Source organism: Manis javanica, chromosome 4, assembly GCF_040802235.1.
Source record: "Manis javanica isolate MJ-LG chromosome 4, MJ_LKY, whole genome shotgun sequence".
Lineage (NCBI taxonomy): Eukaryota > Metazoa > Chordata > Mammalia > Pholidota > Manidae > Manis > Manis javanica.
Window position 1 is genome coordinate 143,744,220 of NC_133159.1, and position 19,761 is coordinate 143,763,980.

Genomic DNA, 19,761 nt, shown 5'->3' on the forward strand with positions numbered 1-19,761 from the left:
TGTGCGGCGCCTGGGGGTGGTAGCCTGCTTTCCCCCACCATTACGACCCAGAAACGCAAGCCCCTCCTGGCCACTAGAGCCTGGGGTTCAACGGGCATCCCCTGGGTGACAGCCGTGAAAACCGGGACACCAGATGTAAAATCCGGGCACCAGACACGTGTAAAAGCTCCCAACTGGAAGACACGGGTGCTGTGGACTGTGGTGGACGAAGAGAAAGGATGGTGCTGTCCCAGCAAAAGAAAGAAGAAAAAGATGCTGTTAGCCGGTTGGAGGGTACCTGCTGAGAAAAAAAGAAAAGAAAAGAAAAGGTTCGAGAGGTAAGAAGTAAAAAAGAAGCACCTGCCGGCTGGCTCTAGGAAAGCAGAGGGCGAGTGCAAAACTGGTGGCCACCAGCTCTCCGTCCCCAGAGCCTTTCCCAACAGGTCCCGCCCCTCAGGCCAGTGCTGTAAGATCAGCGAATGAATCTCTTCCACGTAGAGTCTGAGTACTTTTCAAATGGCTACTTCCGTGCGGGGCCCTGAGAATTTGTGCTCCAGCCCTTAGGAGGCCTGCCTCCCCACATGCCCAGGGTTTTCAAAGCCAGATATTTTGGGGGTTTGTCTCTCAGGGGCAGTTCTTGAAAATTGGAGTGCCTGATGTGAAGTAGAAATGCTTTGCACCTCAGGGAGCAGCTGCGGTTTGTGAATTCTCTTCTGATTGCCAGTTGCTGCCCTGGGTGGGGGTGGGGCTGGAGTGGAGGTGGTTTATGGCTAGACTGTGTCTCGGCCTGTCCTACCTGCCTCTGTGTTGCTCCATTCTTCCTAGCTCACGTGAAGCAACTGCTCAGCTAGTTTTCAGGGGAAATTGTTCCATACTTAACTGCAGATTCGGTGTGCCTGTGGAAGGAGATCGGTTCAGGATCTTCCTACCTCACGGTCTCAGACCGCCTCCTCTATCTCTGTATTTGCTCTAACCTCAGGTTGGGTCCCTACCTCCATCTGCAGGGAATACAGCTAATGGAACAGCTTGCCTCTTCTTCCATTTCTATTTGGGAAACCTAATCTGGCCTAAGAAGAGATTTTTCCAGCAAGAGCGCCAAGGTGAGTTTGTTGCTTGGCTGGTCACTGGGAAGCAATTTAAGCTGGGTTCTGCCTTGTTGAAAACTCACTCAATATCTCATTTCCGGAATAGGATAAGCTCTTACCCTGCCTTCCAGGTACAGAGGATAGAAGGCTAAAACCCCTTTGGAAAGAAAAGCCCCTTGAACAGGTAGTGCGGGGCATTTTGAAAATCCCTTGGGAAGGTCCCTATTTCACTTGGGCTCCCCTGTCCCCAGGACTTTGGTGGCACGTTCCATCTTAGCCAGAGAGTGGAGGAACGCCAGCAAATAGGAAGAGATCCGTGAGAGGAGGCCTGACGCGGAGGGCCACGCTGAGGAGGGCAGCAAGGGCCCAAGAGTGTGGGCCAGATGAGACCCACTGTGGCCAGCCTCCCTCTGGGATCTAATCCGTGTCCCCTAATCCTAACAGGTAGGCCCTGGACCTTGGGGAGATGGAAACTGGGGGCAACAAGAGAGGAAGTTTTTAAGCATGGTGGTGTGTTGTTGACTTGTGCAGGCAAGAGAGGTCTTGGGTAACCACATGGCTCAGAGTATTTGCAAGAACAGTTCAAGTACACACTTGACTGGAGCTTTTGATGGGGAAGTGGTTTCCATAGCGAGAAGAGGTGAGATTTTGGTGTCACCCTAGGACCACACTTCGATGGTTCCATCTCATTAATTTCCTCCAATAGAGCAGAAACTTCTATGTTATTCCACAGCTGTTCTAACCACATAGATGTGACAAATGCAATGAAGCCGAGAGTCCTGGACAGCACAACCCACCTTAAACCACATGCAGGCGGGCAGCGCTGTATTAACAAAGCCTAGGCTTCAGGAGTGAGGAGGATCTAGGCAGCCTTTCAGACATGGCTTGTTCAAGAGACGTTCATCATAGATCCTGAAATGCTCACGGGCATCAAGACGCATTAGGTGTGGATGCTAATGTGCATAAGAACCTTAATATGATCTTAGTCTTTGGCCAAAATCATCCATGACTACGGATCTATTTCTTATGTAAATAAATTCAAATATGGAAAAAAGCATAAGAACATTTGGTCCCCAGCATATTGATAGCAATTTAATTGGACCCAATTTAAATCACCTACAATATGAAAATGGTGAACAAAATTGTGGTATCTTCACTTGACTGCCTACGAGGGAGCCTTTACAAACAGTGCAATGGCATGGGAAATGCTTATGTTCTAATAAGGTGAAAATAACACAAGGTGCAAATGGGTTTATTGTAATCAAGGACCTACCTCGTATCTGGGAATGTGGTCAATTCCATATTTTTTTTGTGGATGCTATTCCTAAAAAAGTAAGGGAACAGAAGCAGCAAGGATGAGGTACGCCCTGTCATCTATTCCTTTGTCAACCCAACATAAAGGACTCTCCTCTCTTTCTCAATATGGGCAATCTGAGTAATGATGACTCATAATTCTGAGAGTTTTCTCATTTTCTCCGATCCCTGGTCTTTGGCTTATATGAAGCAGGGTGGGTGATGTTTGTGGCAGTGCCAGTTTTACCCCACATAGTAGTCTTGGAGCTGACATGCAGTCCCATATTCCCGTGGTTAGTTTGCTTAATGTCTCTGTAGCCTCAGATTTGGGCAATAGTCATTTGTAGGGCAACAGGAAATGCAGAAGTCAGTGTCTTCTTAGAAATAACGTAATTCAGAAGGTGGAAGCCTAAGAGTTTTTAATCTAGAGAGCAAAAGAGAAGAAATGTCCATCACATACCAAGTGTTGGTGCCCTTCACATATCAGGAAAAATATCCACAGGAAAAAAACAAACACGTTATAGTGAATACCTGTTTTTCCTGACCAGCATCTTTTCTACTCCCCTCCCAATACCAGAAACCCACATTTCCTTTGGGAAGCCACTCTTACCCATAATTATCAGACTTTCAGTTTATGTGAAATTCATCTAACCCCCAGATCCAGGTATGTAGCTGACTGAAGTGGATCAACGGAACCCATCTCCATAACCACAGTGATTGGTTAGAAATTGGGTTTCTGATCTAAGGGCAGTCAAATCCCAAAGAACTGAATGATTTTTTTTTTTTCAATAGGGTCACAGACTCTCTCTTCTCTGCAGAAAATGAGCAAGGATTCAGGTAACACTGGAAGCCACCCTGGATCTCACACTGGAAGGGAGATCAGAAAGACAAGGAGGTAGGACCAGGGGCTGTCCCAGGGCTTCCCCATCCAGCCCTGCCTGGAGCCAAGCTAACCCTGTGTACTTCAGGCTCTGGGCCACAAGGGTACATTCAGTCAAGCCTCTTTGGGATAGGTTTGTTTTCTTCCTTGAAACTACCAGCATGCTGAGAAATACAGAGACCTGTATCTGTGCAGAGGTACAGGGTCTGTTAAAAGTAACAGCCTCCGACTGAGGGATGGGATTGGCTGAACTGAAAAAGTAGGAGGGAATTTGGTGAGGACCTTGTTAAATGGAAGTGGTTTTTAAATTTTGGTGTGTATCAGATTTACCTGAAGGCTTGTTAAAACACAGATTTCTGGGCCCCACCCCCTAAGGGGCAAAGAGGTGGGGGGCCTAGAATTTGCATTTCTAACACATTCCCAGGTGATGCTCATGCTATCGAGAGCACTTTTACAGGGTAGTACCATTACTGATTGAACGGTGATCTGTCATGGTGCTGAGGCCTTGTGCCAAATACTAAGGCTGCAACATTAAGGAATTTGATAGGAAAGATTCTTAATATTGGAATAGAACGGCTACTTTTTGCACCCATCAGTAAGGTCTTTTAAGAAAGAGTTTAGGCCACTTTGAAAGGGGCTCATCTGAAATTGGAAAAGGAAAAAAATTCATCTTTGCTAAGAAAGGCCTTTTCAATCTGTCATCTGTCAACTGAGAGCCAATAATCTGGAGTCTGTAAGGGCTGCAAATGTACAATTTTCGACTCTAAGCTAAGTTAGTGGAAGCAGAGACAGGGAGGGGACAGACTTAATGGGAGAGAAACCTGGAATCCAACTACAACTCTTAACCCACCCCCCTTCTCCAGTGAAATATTAGGAAGTACACACTCCCAACCCCAGGTGAAAGCAAAATATGTGACTGGACAAGCTCTCTGCTTCTGGTTATCTAGTCCCATGGAATTGATCAGAAGCAAAGAGATCAGAAACTTACTGTCATTCAAAAGGGTGTTACATTGCCAGAGAAACCACAAGGTCAGACAAAAAATAGTTGTTGATTGCAGAACACCAAAGGCAAACCCCAGGCTCTTAGCTCTCATGGACAGGAAGTAGGCACCCCCAAAAGAAAGCTCCTCCCATATGCACATTTCAGATGAGTTCAGGGAGAACATTCCTCAAGGAGGTTGACCAGAAGGCTGACCAAGCATCTCAGTCATACTTCAGGCTCTGAAATGCCCTACAAACTGGTTAACAGACAATTCCCATTCTCTTTGTTCTGGTTACTCAGTTTGTTCACACTTGTATTTATGGAATGTTGGACATGGTTGAGCTTCTCATTTGACTTTGGATTGCCAGACCTTGAGAAACAGTTTACTGTAAACGAACAGATTCTGTGTGTGCTGAGATGCTGGAAGCCAATAGAGAAGAAATAGTGCCCCACTTCACTGCTTCCTTGGGGACAAAGGCTCTTCCTCCCATTCTCCTGATAGATAGGTGCTAGGGGCATAGTGCACCACCTAATGGAAGGGGTTTGTAAAATGTTGCCTGAGAGGGGCTTTGTGTGTGCATGCGTGGTATGAAAGCTTCTGGCAAAGGACTTGTTTGTTGTATTATGTAAAAGCCATTATGGAATCAAGACTGTTCTGACTGGCCAGGCTGAGCTCTATCTTCTGTCAACTCAATCCCAACCAGAAAGTGATTCCGATGGGTGGAAATCACCTGTGCCTGTATATTCCTGTCTCTTGGTAGTGTTGCTACAAAACAGATTCTTAGAAATAGAAGCAGGGCAAATGGTATGTAGGTCAAATAGTATGTTCAGTTTAGTGTTTGCTTAATAGTAGAGTTTAACTGAACTTTAAATTAGAGTTTGATCACTATAATACTAATTATGGATAGAAAATAAGATTATTTTAAACAAAAATGAGATAATCATAGCTCATAAAAATTTTTAGATGTCTGTTTTTTACACAAGTCTTTTGAATTTTCTCCTTCTGCTGAAAGGATCCTTGGTCGGAGTATATTTCTTGTAGTTATAACTTTAACTCAGGGAATCCATCTATTAAATAACTCCACTTTCACAGTAAATCTGTAGACAGAATACTGCTCCAGAATCCTGGGGGCTGCTTATCTTTTCCTTCTCTGACATTAACCATTTATCTTATGGAGCCTAAATTCTAGGGAAATAATGTACAATGTACCTGTTACCACATGCACATTATGTAGCACATTAGGAAAAGAGTAGTGAATCCTATTGACTATTTCAGTGGTTCTCAGCTGTTAACATGTGTGTGGAACTCCTAAGCTTGGTAGAAATATCAGTTCCTAGATCCACATCTAGAGGTTCTGCTGTGAGTGGCTTAAACGGTCATTGCTTGTGACTTGACTACAGATGAATTGCATTTTGGGAAATACCTTGGCTAGTATTTAGGAGCATGGTCTTTAGTCATATTAAAGTGTAGTTTGGGAACTCAATTGTACACTTACTGGCTGTTGGATCTTGGCCAAGTTGCTTAACCTCTCTGAGTCCCAGCCCCAGTTTACTCTACTGCCAAATGAGGGTATTAATAGTACTTGAGCTGTACAATTTCATGTGAGGATCTCTGTGGTAGCCTGCCTTCCGTCTCTCCCGATTTCCCTCCATTTCATACCTTCCTGTTCTTTGCCTCTTAATTCTTTTTAACCAGTGATTCTGATTTGCCAGATGAACAAAACAATGCTAGTTTACATTTTAAAAGAGTATCTTTTATTATTTCTCTGAGCTGAACACAGCACCGAACAGAAACATCTAACATGCATATGTCAGTCTGGTAGCTTTGGTGCGCCTGATGGTAGTCACTCAATTGTCACCAATCACAGTGCAAGTGAAGGGGGAAAGGGCAGAGAAGAAGGTGTCCTGGGAGCTCTCAGAGCAGTCGCAAACACATTTCAGTGTGACACTGAAAATAAATTACAAAAATTAAATAGTATAAATAAGTTGACACATAAGTTAGGAAGAATCCTGGAGTGGGGTTGCTTGGCAACAGCTAGCAAGGGAGAGGTAGCTTGGAGGTTACAGGGGCTTTTCCAAGGCTAAATGCCTGCTCCCCAGATGACTGAGATCACTGGGTTCCCGAAGCTGCCAGGTCACTCAGGCATTCACTTCCAGGTCGGCGATGTATTCCTGCACCCAGGTCTCACTGGGGTCGGCACAAACCTCCCGGCCTCTTTTGGTTGTGAAGCTGTGGAGAGGGTCGGAAGAATTACACACTGAAGAGTCCACCAGTGACCCCTCCATCCACCCTCTGTTGCAGGCAGCTCAGGGCCTGCCTACTTTCTTAGGGACCATCTGCCATCTCAGTCTAGACTGCTGCTCTCACTGACTCAGGGTCCTTCAGAGGATCTTGCTTCTACCTCCTTCTTCCCCTCCCTTCCCTCTGGGCTGGGCCTTCCTAACTGCAAGCCCTCGACGGTCAGGTCACACCTCAGAGACTTGGGTCCTGCATGCTTGGGAGACCCTGGAGGGCTGGGCCTTTCCAGGTCGGCATCCTGGCATGTCTGTGCCCTTGGGCACTGCCCCTACCCCAGACCCTCCCTGTCTCCCCCCAGAAGTGGGCAGGAAGATGGGCACTTACATGACACCAGGCTTGGAGCACTGGCTGCTGGTCTCAAAATAGTCGGCTATGAATTTGCGTGGAATCTGCCGGGAGATGTAGGAGAAGCAGCAGGCGGTCGGGGTGTCGGCACCAACTGTGGGGGAGGGGGCAGAATGAGCCGGAGCCACAGCTCTGAGCTCTGACCCCCGAGAGGACAAGGGGCAGCAGAGAGGGCGGCTCGGCCCAAGGCCCTGGCTGGGAGCAAGGTCACTGCAAGGCGTTGGCATTTTGCCTAGAAGTATCCTGTCTCTGTCATTGTTTCTATCTGTATCCTTCTCTCTCTGACTTACCACTGTGGGCCCTCTCTTTCTCTGTGGGGTCCAGACATCCCGGCAGACTGTTCTCATATCTCATTTCCCTTCAGGAAATTTTATCTGGTTCAAGAAGTCCTACCCCAGCAAAAGAGAAACTTGGGGCACCTCTCATAAGACATCCAAGGGACAGAGCTCTTGGGGCACCCAGGGTGAATTAGCGGAAGAACACCACCACTGGTGTGTAGCCCAGGTAGCCAGACATGGAGTTTGCCTCTCGCAAACTCGTTTGTTTAGGTTCCTATCTTGCTATCTGTAAAACAGGACTGTAACTCTCTTACCCCACCCTGGCTGTTAGATCTGGGGACTAAGGTAGCTAAGACCTCTTCATAAAAAAAAAAAAGTCTGGAAGGGAAAGGCCAAGATGCCTTCTAACCCTTGAAATAATTCTCTATTTTCTCTTGGGAGCTCCCGAGGCCACATGAAAAGGTTGATAGGGTCTGACTGTGACCAGAGAGTGGGGCCGCCTACAGCAGCGACAGACTTACATGGTGCAGAGAAGACCTGGCTGCAGAGGGCCATGGTGCACAGCAGGGTGGCAAGGACAGCCCCGGAGACCTTCATGATGCTGAGCAGACAAGCAGTGTGGGCTTGAGTGTCAGCAGAAATGGGACAGGGCACTCACTGCTGACTGCGCCTTTCTGGGTATGAAGCCATCTCCCCTGCTCTTTATAGGCAACCCTGGTGGGTGGCGGGGGGCAGTGTGGAAATGGAATCTGGGGGTGAGGGAAAATTTTAAGCATAGTGGTGCTGTCATGCTGAGTGTTGCACAACTTGGGTCCTAAGAGACCACAGGGACTCAGGATATCCAAGAATAGCTTCTCTGAGCTTAAAGTCTCAGTCTGTAACTCATGACTTGTTCTGGTTTCTTGTGAGGAAATTGTTTCTCTCGTGAGCAAGAGGACAGGGGCGTGTGTCGACCCAAGATTATTCTTAGCTGGTCCCTTCCCATGAGAAACAATCTATACATGATCCTTCCAGTCCTGCCTTCCTACAGAACTGAAACCTCTGTACTTCCTCAGCTGCTCTAACTAGGCCCGTGGGATAGATGTGATGATGCTGTGCAGGGTAGCACTAGCCTCCCTTGGGTGCAAGGAACTGAATTAAGGAACCCCTGCTAGAGGATAGGAAACATGAGGTCATCTTCCACCATTTGTCCATTCACTGAACAGTCACCGAGTGACTAGGGGCACTAGTTGAGGGTCATAAAGGTTCGTCACATGGGGATGTTAATATGTCAGGAGCCTAAAAATATTTATAAACCTTAACCTAGAAAACACATTTTTAGGAAAGAGTTCTAAGAAACAAAGCTGAATATGGAGGCATTTTCAAACATCAAGGTACCTGACCCAGCATCACTTATAATTTTAAAATAAAGAAAACAAAGTTTTCCTCTATCAGGGGATGATAAAGTACACTTTGACCTATATACTGGATTATTTATTAGTAAGCCCTTATGCTGAATGAAGTAAAATAGTATAAAAATAGCATAATATCAGTTGTAAAACATGAAGATGAAAAATTGTACAAACTGTACAAGATGAAGAATTGTACAAATATATATGTTTGTATATGTATCTACACATATATGACAAATATAGCCATATATATATACATATATATATACATATGTATATATATATGGTTTATATATACATAAACACTAGGCATGGAAAAAATTAAAGTATTGGAAATAAATCCCCTAAATTGTCAATAGTAGTTCTGTTTGTGTGATAGATCTATGGGTGATTAATTTTCTTGTTTTCCTCTTTTTCTGAATTTTTCTCATTTTTTAAAAAGTGAGAACGTATCACCTTCCTGGTCAGCCTACAGATTCATGAGCACATTTTGATTTAAAACATTTACAACATCGCCAGTTGGGAAGTAGGTTTTTGTCAATTGTTTAATTTTAAAGACATTTTTGATATACTGAAGTTTCTGTCTAACGGGCTTTGCACAAATGAAGTCTTGATTTCCACGCTCTGAACTATTTTAAGGAAACTGTGAGATATTTACATAAATAAAGCCCTCTCAGCCAGATCTATGTTTTTTTCTTTTCTGTCCTTTATTATTTTATTATTACATAATAAATAAGCACAAATCACATTTTATAATGAGAAATAGAATTAATTCTTTTTAATGACCTTTGTCCTTTTGATGTCCCTGGCCTAGTAATGGCAAGTAAAGTATATAAACAGGTAACCACAGCACTTAGCAAAAAGTACTAGGAGTTCTAGGACTAGAAAAATAGCTGAAAGCTCAGAGCCCCTCAGTACAACCTCTCTTGGGAGGATTGGGAGGGTTCATGGAAGGGATACAACTTTGCTTTGGTCTTGAAAGCTGCACAGGATTTGAACATACACAAATGGGATGGCAACAAAGGTCCAGGTGGTACAGAGTCCTTTCATGCAGGCAGAAATAATATCCTGGGGGCTGTTTACTAGCATCAGTTTGCACAGGTGTGAGATTACTGTTTCAGAGGGAGGAGTGAGTAGTTTCCTGTGGCTGCAGAATGGTGGTGCAAATATGCACGATGAAGCTAAATTGGGGCCAAGCCAAGGAGCACTTTGAATTCTCCCAAAAGGGGCTAAAACAATGGAGTAAATAAGATATAAGCAAAGCAAGGCCACATCTTAGAAACTGGGTCTTCTTCTGTCTGTAGAGTTACTGCTGTTCAAACACATGGGCTCTGTGTTCATCCCATCCCTGTGATTGCTAATGCTGGTCCTGAGGGAGGTAAAGCAAAGGTAAGACGATGGCCCTGACAGGGTTCACTGGGGCTTTAGCATCCAGGGATCTTCCCTTGTTACTCTCCATTCCAACGTGGAAGTTCCTGTCACTTGCTTCCTTGAGAACTCTAGATCACAGACAGCCTCCTCTGCACCCCAGCCCCTCTTCTCCAGCCCTCAATCGACACCCTGAATTGCATTCCCTTAGTTACTTCTTGGGGAAGCCCCTTCATCCTTGTGATTCAGTTTCTGAGAGCTGGCTTCTATGAGTTGGGGAGGGCAAGGAGAAGGAAATGGAACCTGCTGAATCAGTCACTTTTCTGATAGTGGACTTTATTATCTACTTCTAAGATTACAGCACTTCCCGCAGTATGTTGTAATTATGTAATTTTCTCATAAAAAATGTAGACTATGTCCTGTTGATTTCAAACCAAATTCATACCATGTCTTGGTTGATTAAACCAAATCAATGCACATAATGACTATAACGTGATGAATTGTCTTAGTCTCTATTTCTTATAATTTTTTTCTTTTTAATAAAGGTGCTTTATTGAATATAAAATTCTATCTTAGTGTTTGTATATTTGTAAGACTTTCCATCTCAATCTGCTAATCAGAAAAAAGCTCTTTGTTTTGTGTATTTTACTGAACTGGAAAACAACATATTTGCAAAGACATGTGCAAATAACATGTATGCAAAGCCAATATGCACATGTTGAATGAACAATGTAAGGGAGACTTAGGATGGTTGAGTTGGTTGAAAAAGGGTTTTAGAGATTTCCTATGCAGTAAATTGATGACTTGTTTACAATCACATAGATGGAATTGGTCAGTTTTATATTCTACTGTCTGTGTTATTTAGTGACATATCTCCAATGATAGCCACAATGCGTGACACTAGTGGAGCTTAATAAGTACTCAGTGAATGAATGAATAAATCACTGATTTGGGTAACAGTATGTGTTAATGCCCAAAGTCCCACTATATAGTTAAAATAGTAACGGGAAGGAAAGGATCAGAAAGGCTAGTCTCAAAGTCTTGATCTTTGGGGACCACCCAAGATCTCTCAGGTGGTGGTGGCAGGGAGTACCCAGCAGTCAGCACGGTGGATCCTTCAGCACGGAGGGCCTTGCTTTGTGCCCTAGCTTTCTGGCTCATTCCAGCAGAGCATCCCAGCCGTGAGCACAGGGAATTCTGGCTGAACCATTCATATAATCCAACATCACTGCCTTGTCCTGCTCTGCTCACCTCCTCAGTGCTTCCCTGGCCCTTCCCCTGATGGATTGGTTTCCTTCCAGTTTCCGGGCATGCAGCTCCACTTTGCTGGGCGTCAATCTCAGCTCTCTCCCTGAAGGAGCAGAGCTCCATGGATGGGTCCACTGAGAATGACACCCTGGTTTGGCCCAGTCTTGGCCTCCTTTTTTCAGGTGTGGCCCACAGAGTCAAGTTGCAGCAGGCTTGCCCACCTTTCATGCCGGGAGAAATAATATCCTGGGGGCCCCTTACTAGCATTCTAGAGAGACGGTCTCTAAGGCAGCCCCTCCTTGCTTTCTGCAGCCAGGCCCTTTCCTATCTTGAGTTCTTCGAGTCATTCTCCCCTGGCCATTTTGTGTGTGTGTGTGTGCAGTAGATCAGGGCACGCATCTTGGTACTGATCTGATCCTCCTGCTGTCCCCCAGCTCCCTTTCTGTACTCTCGGTAGAAAGCATCACTTCCTACCAAGCTCCTAAGCCAGCAATGTGGGAGTCATGATAACTGCTTTAAGAGGGTCCTATAAACAGGTTGCCTCTCTTTAATCTGTCCTGTCACATAGCAGCCAACGTAATTTTGTTAAAGCTCAAATCAGTCTCTATATCTCTGTTGAACATCCTTCAGACCCTCTGCATTGTTTCCAGCATAAACTGGAAGCCTCTCCTCTGTGACCTGACCCCTGCCTCCTTCTTTGGCTTTGTCTCTTGCCACCTTCAGACTTCCTGGAAACCAAGACTCAACCCTCTGAACCACATGTGATTCCCTAAATGTGCAGGTCTCCTCTGCTTTTTGTGAATGAGGTGTCAGCTTGGCCAAGCATAATTTCCCCTTCTTGTAAACCACAGGGCACAGTGAACTGCTGTGAGCGTGGGTACACCCCCTGACAGACACAGAGATCAGTATTTAGAATAAATAAGGAAAACCACTCTTTAGTTCCCTTAAATTTTTAAAGAAAAGAGAGAAATCCCTGGATTCCGCTGTTCTGTACTCTGCTTTTTTACTGAGAGTACAGAAAGGGAAAATGCAAAACGGAAAGACCTTTTACATCATCATAACAGAACTTTGGCTGTTAAGCTTTTAACAAATTTCTAATAAGCATGTTTCCCCTTTCTGACTTACTGATCTCTGAAGCCAGACCTCCTGGGTGTTATTTCCAGATCTCTCATGTATTAGCTGTGTGTTCTTCTGTAGGCTACTTACCTCTCTGTGCTTTGATTTCCTCCTGTGTGAAAGGGGATATGAATAGTACCTACCCCAGAGTGCTACTGAAGCAGTCAAACCCGAGTCTGCTTGCTGGATGCGCAGCAAGCCCCATGCTGGTACTAGGGTGTAGTAGAGAAAAATAGGTGTTTATTGCAGGGCACCAAGAAAGGAGAATGGGGAGCTAATGTCCAAGGTTCCGAACTCCCCATTAGTTCACAAGCAAGGGCTTTTAAAGGGAAAATTATGAGAAAGGGTCTCAGGACACACGATCAGCTCCTGGACATCTTCTGATTGGTTGAGCATTAGGTCACTAGGAGATATTTTGGGATTCTCAATCATCAGTCTCCTGGTTCCAACCAGCCTGGGGTCTAGATGTTTGTGGTGAGCATGGGGTCCATCTGGTGGGATCTCAGCTCCTGTAAAATAACTCAGCTGTGTGCATCAACACATTAGCCATTGAGGGGAAATCGTGGAGTCGCATCTAAACTAAGCAACCTGCTTTTCCTCTGTTCCTGTGTGTACCCATTGCCCTGATGATGACTGACTATCTAGTCCAATTCCCACACTCAGGCTTGGAGGGCTCTGGGCCTCTTGTAGAAGAAAAGGTCTGAAAGGCTTCACTGTGGAGGGGGCACCTGCTTGGGTTCAAAAGGACTGCTGTGAGGAAGAGCTACATTAATATCTATAAAAGATATCCATCAGATATCTAAAATATGTCATCTTAGAACATCACTGATTCATAGTAAGTGCTTCGTGTTAGTTACTGTTTTCATTATTAATGAAATATTTCATTAATCTATTTTATATAGTTTTTAAAATGTAGGTCTCTTGTTCTTTATCTGAATAATCCACCCCCACACTCTGTCTGGCTAATCATCCTTTGAGCCTCAGCTAAGTTTCTAACAGAGAAAAGTTAGAAAAACCTGAGTGGGCTGACCTAAGTAACAGAATGGTTAAATATAAATTTGATATAAAATTTTGGTATATCCATACAGTGAAAAATCATGCTAGTTTTGAGTATTTTTTTGAGTTTTGAATGACATGGAAGAATATAAAGTAACAATAATAAGATATGCCAGTTCATGAAAAAATAGTAAGTAACAGTAGGAGAATACAAAACTGTGTACAGAATGCTGGGTAGTTCTTGTTGTCTTATTCATGCCTTCCTACATTTTCTAAGTTTTGTACGGTGACCATGTACATTTCCTATAAAAGAAAGGCAAACCAATATAATAAAAAAAAAAACCAGGCATCACCTTTTTTGCGAGCCTTCCTTGACTTGTCACCACCACCTCCCAAAGCATGTACCCCAACACCTGACACAGTTTCTGTCATATAGAAGGTACTCAGTAAAGTTTTACTGAATTGTTTTCTTTTCTTGCTCTACATGCCCTGTGACCAACCTGGAGAGAACTTGAAACAGGTGTAAAAGCATTGCTTGAAGAAAGAAAACATGCCTCATAAGGACTATTGAAAGTTTTCTTGAACCTACTAAAATACCGGTGAAGTGTTAACCTTTTCTCAGGAATGTAACCTCTCTGAGGTGACTGCCCTCTGCCCTTGACAGCCAAAGACTAGGCTGTGTTGAGTAACAAAAAACCCATTTCTATTTTACAAGGAGGGGGACTGCTGGCTGAGTGGTGGAGTGTGGCCATCGCTGACAAGCTGCGTCAACCCTTACTTCCTGTGGACTCCATCCTGAACCCCATGCTTTGGGTAACTGTGTGCTTGTTTCTTCAATCAGCAATCAGTTTTCTGCTCCCATTTCCTCCAAGTGACTTGGCTACCACACTGGCAAGATCAAAGGATTTACCTAGTCTTGACTTATTCTCTTGGCAAAACAGCCATATATTCCAGCTCCCCTTGGGTTTCCAGTTTCAACATTAGCTAGCAGGGAGTTCTCTAGTTCCAGACATTCCACCTTCTAGTGGTCAGTGGCTCTAGACCCCGACATGCAATGGTCTCCCCAACACTCCTGCCTCTCAGTGCCCTCCTGATAGGAGAGCATAGCATGTTGGGATTGAGCACCTGTTCCCTGCTCCACAGGAGCTTTGTAACCTCCTCTGGGTGTCTGGTACCTTCAGAGACTCCCTACAGGACCCTCCCTACTTGGAGGGTCACACCTGTAAAAGAAGTTTGATCATTTCTTGACCAGGAATTGGAAGACCCTGGGTCTTGACATATCCTCTGTGACCTTGATCAAATGTTTTAACTTCTCTGGGTTTTTCTTCCTAATCTGTACAATGACAACATAAATGTTGGGATCAGATAAAACCATGGACATGGATATGCTGAGGGAAATCAAAAGTACCAGGACCTTTGCAAGTCAAATTACAGCTGTGACTAGTGGTCCTGCTCGCAGCCTGGGAAGGCTGGGAGAACAAGACAAAAAACAGATGTGAAAGGGCTCAAAATGGAGTTATGAGTACCAGCTCAGGCTGTGGGAGGGGAAACCTCTACAGTTCCATGTGTGAGGGGAAGTGAAGGCTTTCCTGGCTCAAGAGTGAGGGGTTGGCCTACATAATGCATACAGAGCTCCCTGGAACCATGGTTGACTCTTGCTGTCACTTCTCACACCCCTGAACTGGAGAGTTGAGTCCTAAAATAGTACCCCTTACAATAAAACCACTGGGTATGTGTAATGAGGGCAGAGGGAGGAGAAGAATTACCACCCCATTAGAGCTGGGGAATCGCATTTTGGTAGAGTGTCAGAATGCCCGGTTCATTCTTTTAGCTAAATGGAGTTCACATCCTGAGTCCATTTTATCTGTCATATCCTCTCCCATTAAAACTGGTAGCTTGGGCTGCCTCTAGACATTTATTAAACAAAGGTTTATTGAACACCTACTGTGTGCACAGAGATAAGCATAATACAGTTTCTGCACCAAGGAATTCCCTTTTTGATGGGGGCAAAGAAATAGATCTGTAATTGATGATATGAGGGGTAGCTCAGGAGGCTGTAGGAGTGCAGAGGGAAATACAGGATTCAGTGACAGGAGAGGTCAAGGAAGGTTCTCTAGAGAAGAGGAGCACTTTCTGTTGTACATTTTCTTGTATATTCTTTATCAAGTATTACTTACAAATGGCCTCAATGTGTAAATCTTGTAGGCCATTGATTTAGGTAAACACATTGACCCAAGCCTTTGTACTCTTGGTGTGGAATTTCACTAATGTGAACACAGCATTATTGTTGGGACCTTCTTGAACAAAACATTTTAACTTCTGTGAGCCAAAGATCCAATCAAGGCTAGGAAGCAAAAGTCAGTCAACAGTCAATCTCAATGTGTGGCTCAGTGCAGACTAATTGTCCATTCTCCTTTGTCATCATTCTCCTGAGGCCTCTCCAGAGGTGTTTTCATGATCCCTCTACTGTTTGAAGACCAGCCTCCCCACTCATTTAGACAGGGTTCTCCATGTCAGGGGCTCCTCCTTGGTGCACAGTGGAATTTAGGCTTGACTTGGAACTATTCATGTGTAGCCAAGAGATGGCCTCATCCATATTTTAGGCTATCTGGCATTTTGTTTCTATTTCTGACATGACATTTTCCTTACTCCATTTCCGGATAGTTATTTCCATCAATGTCAGCGCCATCGCTAGACAAGAATGCTTTGAGGGCAGGAATGGGGCTTCATTTAGCTTTGTCTGCCCTGACAAAAAGCAGATGACTATTAAATTGGATTGAATGGAAATGCCATGGATAACAAAGTCTGTGTAGATTCCAGGAACAGAAGACACATCCTTCTTCCCTTAAAGCAAGGCCCTTGATGTATGAAGATGAAACTCCACCGACCAGGAGAGATATTAGATATGTGCTATCAGGGATGACAGAACATTAGAGCTGGGGATGGCGGTCTTGGTGAAGATCAAAACATCTGAAGCAAGACTCATGCAAAGAAAGGGTGAGGACAGACAAGACAGAGGAAAGAAGTAAAGTGATGAGGGAGGATGACACTGTCCTTTATTTAGTGACCCTGAAGTACTCTAAAATGGTGCTCTGACTCTATCTCTACAGCCCCCCAGTGAGCATGGCATCCTCTTGACACATCCTTCTTTCTCAGAGCAGAGGCAGGCAGCAGTGTGGGAGCAGGTGGGTCAGGGGTTGGGCGGAAGGTGAGGAGGGGTCTTGATCAGTCATTCTCGTCGTCCTCCTTGCCCCACTCCGTGCATGTCCCTGGGCTTTGTAAGCCCCACGTAGTCACCTCCAAGGCAATAGCAGCAGCTGAACCAGGCAGGGTTTTACATGAACACAAGGATTCCCTATGGATGGGAAACATTTTAATTTATTTTTATATTTAATGTAACACTTATAAACTCATTGTTAGGCATAACCAATCCCATTTTTATACTAGAGGAATTTTTTTTTATCTGGGTCTTTCAAACTTGATTTATCCTGAACTCTTTCTCCTTGTCTGTTGTGGAAGTAAGAGATACTGTCCCAAGGGAACACACTGTAATCTGTTCCCTGTGTGTCCTAGGCCAGACTGGTCCAAATGCCTTTCTGGATTCAGCCCTAATAAGATGGGTCTTGGTGTGTGGCACCTGTACAAAGCCCCTACTGGACAACATTTTCCCTCTTTGTGGTCACATTTTATATTTGTTCTAGAGATGACAAGGGTGGGAAAAAATAGATTTTTAAAGTCAGATGAATCTCAGTTCAAATATTGGCACCGCCACTTAACAGCTGTGTGGCCTTGAGACAGCAGTGAACTCTGCTGTGCTCTCTGATCCTCATTAGTCAGGGGAATGAATAATCACACCCCTGCTTGGTGTTATGGTGGAATTAGATGTCGTGTGTATAAGGCAGCTTGCCCAGTGCCTGGCACACAGTAAATGTTCAGTAAGGAGAAGCTGCAAGTGTTTCTGAGTTGCCCTGCTGGGCCCTTCTGCACTTTCAGTGCTGGTCCCTTTCTTTATGCCTGAGGAAGCACCCAGGCACTATAGTCTCTCAGCCCAGGAATAGGACATGGAATCCTGGTTCCCCCTTCTGTCTTGAGGTCCAGCTTGTGGCAACCCTGGAAAGCCTGCTGTGAAGCATCCGCTTCTGGAGGTGCCAACCACTGAGAGCAGCGTGCCTCTTGTCGGCAAGTCCTTTTGAGCAGGTGTGAATGTTTCATCCTTCCTCGTGGGTTTACAGTTCTCTCCTCTGTTTCAGTTACTGCCTTTGGTGTACCACTTCCCTCTAGAGTGCGGCCCACTTCTTCCCCACACCTCCCTGCTCTTTCCTCCGTGATGACACCGTCCTGGGGAAGAGAGCCTGTGCAGAGCTCTTCACTTTCAGTCTGCTGCAGTTTCCTTATTGACACCATGACATCATCTCTACCCTGGAAATTCCACTCACCCTCCTGTGCCTCCAACTCCATCCCAGGCCTCCAAGTTCCTATAAAGGGGGACTCCCACCTCAGTGTCAGCACAGAGCACAGGCGGCTTCTGAAGTTTCTGGGCTGTGCAGTCTCAGCCCCAGGAAAGCCTCCCCTCCACCAAGACCATGAAGCTCTGTGTAACTGTGCTCTCTCTCCTCGTGCTGGTGGCTGCCTTCTGCTCTCCAGCGCTCTCAGCACCAAGTAAGTCCACTCTCTCAGCTGCTACCTCCAGAGTCATAGTGTAGACAGAGACTACTTTTCTAGTAGGGGCTGGTCCCACAGTGGCATCTGGGTTGGGATGCAAGGAAGCTGGGCAGGTTTCTGAGTAGTCTGCTGTTAAATGTGGAGTCTAGTAGACATTCAGTAATAGTCAAGTTCCTGTTTTCTTAAGAAAGAGCAATGAGTAAACATATTTAATCAAGTCCCTGTTTCTTTCTATGCCTTGGTGTCTCTGTAAAATGAAGGCATTCTGAGTCCCAGTCAAGCTCCAATCTTCTAGGGTTCTTTGTGATCTTCTCTTAGAATCCTCTATTCAGAATAATACTCAGGGTGGGTAGGGTTGGAGGCAAGGGGCCATATCTGGGCATCTGATAGCCCCACAGGGATACGCACTGAATATCTATAACTAGAAGCCAAAATGAACAGCTCCTTATTGAGCTTCTATCTCACCCTGGCCTTTCTTTCCAGTGGGCTCAGACCCTCCCACCGCCTGCTGCTTCTCTTATATCCAGCGGAAGCTTCCTCGCAACTTTGTGGTAGATTATTACGAGACCAGCAGCCTCTGCTCCCAGCCAGCTGTGGTGTAAGTATCAACTCTGGGGCTGCTCGGGAAGTGGGGGTGAGGGCAGGATTAGAAGAGGAGGTCTGCTTGGGGCAGGGGTGATCAAGCAGTAGGGAAGCAGGTCTCGGGGCTGAAGCCCTCCCAGAAATCAGTGAGGAACAGGTCATGAAGTCACCTGTTGAGTCCTGAGGGGGCTGGGTGGGAGCCAGGGAAGTTAGCCAGAAGCCAGGAAACCAAGGAAAGTAAAAAAGATAACAAGAAGATGTGAGCTGATTTCATAAACCGTGCTTAGAAAAACATGTGGAAAAATCATCCATCCAATAGAGGATGAATGGGGAGATATATCCATACTGATGGCAAAACTCATTGGTTCCTAATTTGGGCAACCCAGGGGCCACACTAAATCCAGAATGAAGTCACAAAGAGTCTGGTGTAGCACCACTCCAGGGAGGGCCTGCCCGCCCACTAGAGCTGTCCAGCATGAACCACGGGCAACAGAGATAGCTATCTTAGGCAAGGTCCCATGGGATCCTAACCTGTCCACTCCTTCTCCCACAGCTTCCAAACCAAAAAGGGCAGGCAAGTCTGTGCTAACCCCAGCGAATCCTGGGTCCAGGAGTACATGGATGACCTGGAGCTGAACTGAGCTGCTCCAGGCCTGGAGGCAGGAGGTCTCAGGGAAGGCCACCTGGACCCAGCGCTGCTCAGAGAGACACAGCCTCTCCATGCTCACGACTCCTCTCAGTAGTCCCAGTTTCTTCTCTTAATTAATCTTTGTTATGTGCTAGCTTATTGTATTTGGTGTTATTTCCATTATTTATATTTGTTTTGCAAAGGATATGTGTCCCCCATGGGGATGGTCCACATTCACTGTTTCTCTGTTATTACAGATACGTGGGTAATATAGTTGATTCTATGTGTTTTCATAATAAAACTTTAAAAAATATAGACAGTTTCTTTGTGTTTTTATTTGATTTCGGGTGAAGGGAATTATTAATAAGGACAAACTACAGTTTCCAAATATAACAAGAATGAGCAATTACTGAATACTTAATATGGGCTAAAATGTCCAAGGACATTCTCTTACATAATACTTTAAACAGGGATTTTAACACCCTTATGAAGTAGGGCTGGTGGCCCCCAATTTTACAGACAAGGAAACAGAGTCACAGAGGCTATGTGACTTCCTAGGGCTTGTAGGCCTGCTTAGGGAGCATCATGAGAGGATGACCCCAAAGGACAGCTGTGATGCTCGGGGTGAT

The 19,761-nt window shown here is 45.1% G+C and overlaps 2 protein-coding genes across 2 annotated transcripts; one reads left to right on the plus strand and one right to left on the minus strand.

Annotated features, from left to right (window-relative positions):
• The first annotated feature begins 805 nt into the window (after positions 1–805).
• LOC108383755 (C-C motif chemokine 4) lies at positions 806–19,445 on the plus strand. The gene is made up of 8 exons (XM_017640400.3): positions 806–1,079; positions 3,150–3,252; positions 7,583–7,819; positions 9,837–13,859; positions 13,976–14,073; positions 17,511–17,919; positions 18,406–18,520; positions 19,058–19,445. The coding sequence occupies exons 6-8, from the start codon at positions 17,844–17,846 to the stop codon at positions 19,143–19,145; spliced, it is 279 nt and encodes a 92-aa protein (XP_017495889.1). The 5' UTR covers positions 806–1,079; positions 3,150–3,252; positions 7,583–7,819; positions 9,837–13,859; positions 13,976–14,073; positions 17,511–17,843; the 3' UTR covers positions 19,146–19,445.
• On the minus strand, positions 6,310–7,803 carry LOC108383754 (C-C motif chemokine 3-like). Its single transcript, XM_017640399.3, has 3 exons — positions 7,663–7,803; positions 6,843–6,957; positions 6,310–6,449 (listed from the first exon to the last, which is right to left on the minus strand). Exons 1-3 carry the CDS (start codon positions 7,736–7,738, stop codon positions 6,359–6,361), a joined length of 282 nt encoding a protein of 93 aa, XP_017495888.1. The 5' UTR covers positions 7,739–7,803; the 3' UTR covers positions 6,310–6,358.
• Positions 19,446–19,761: the final 316 nt, after the last annotated feature.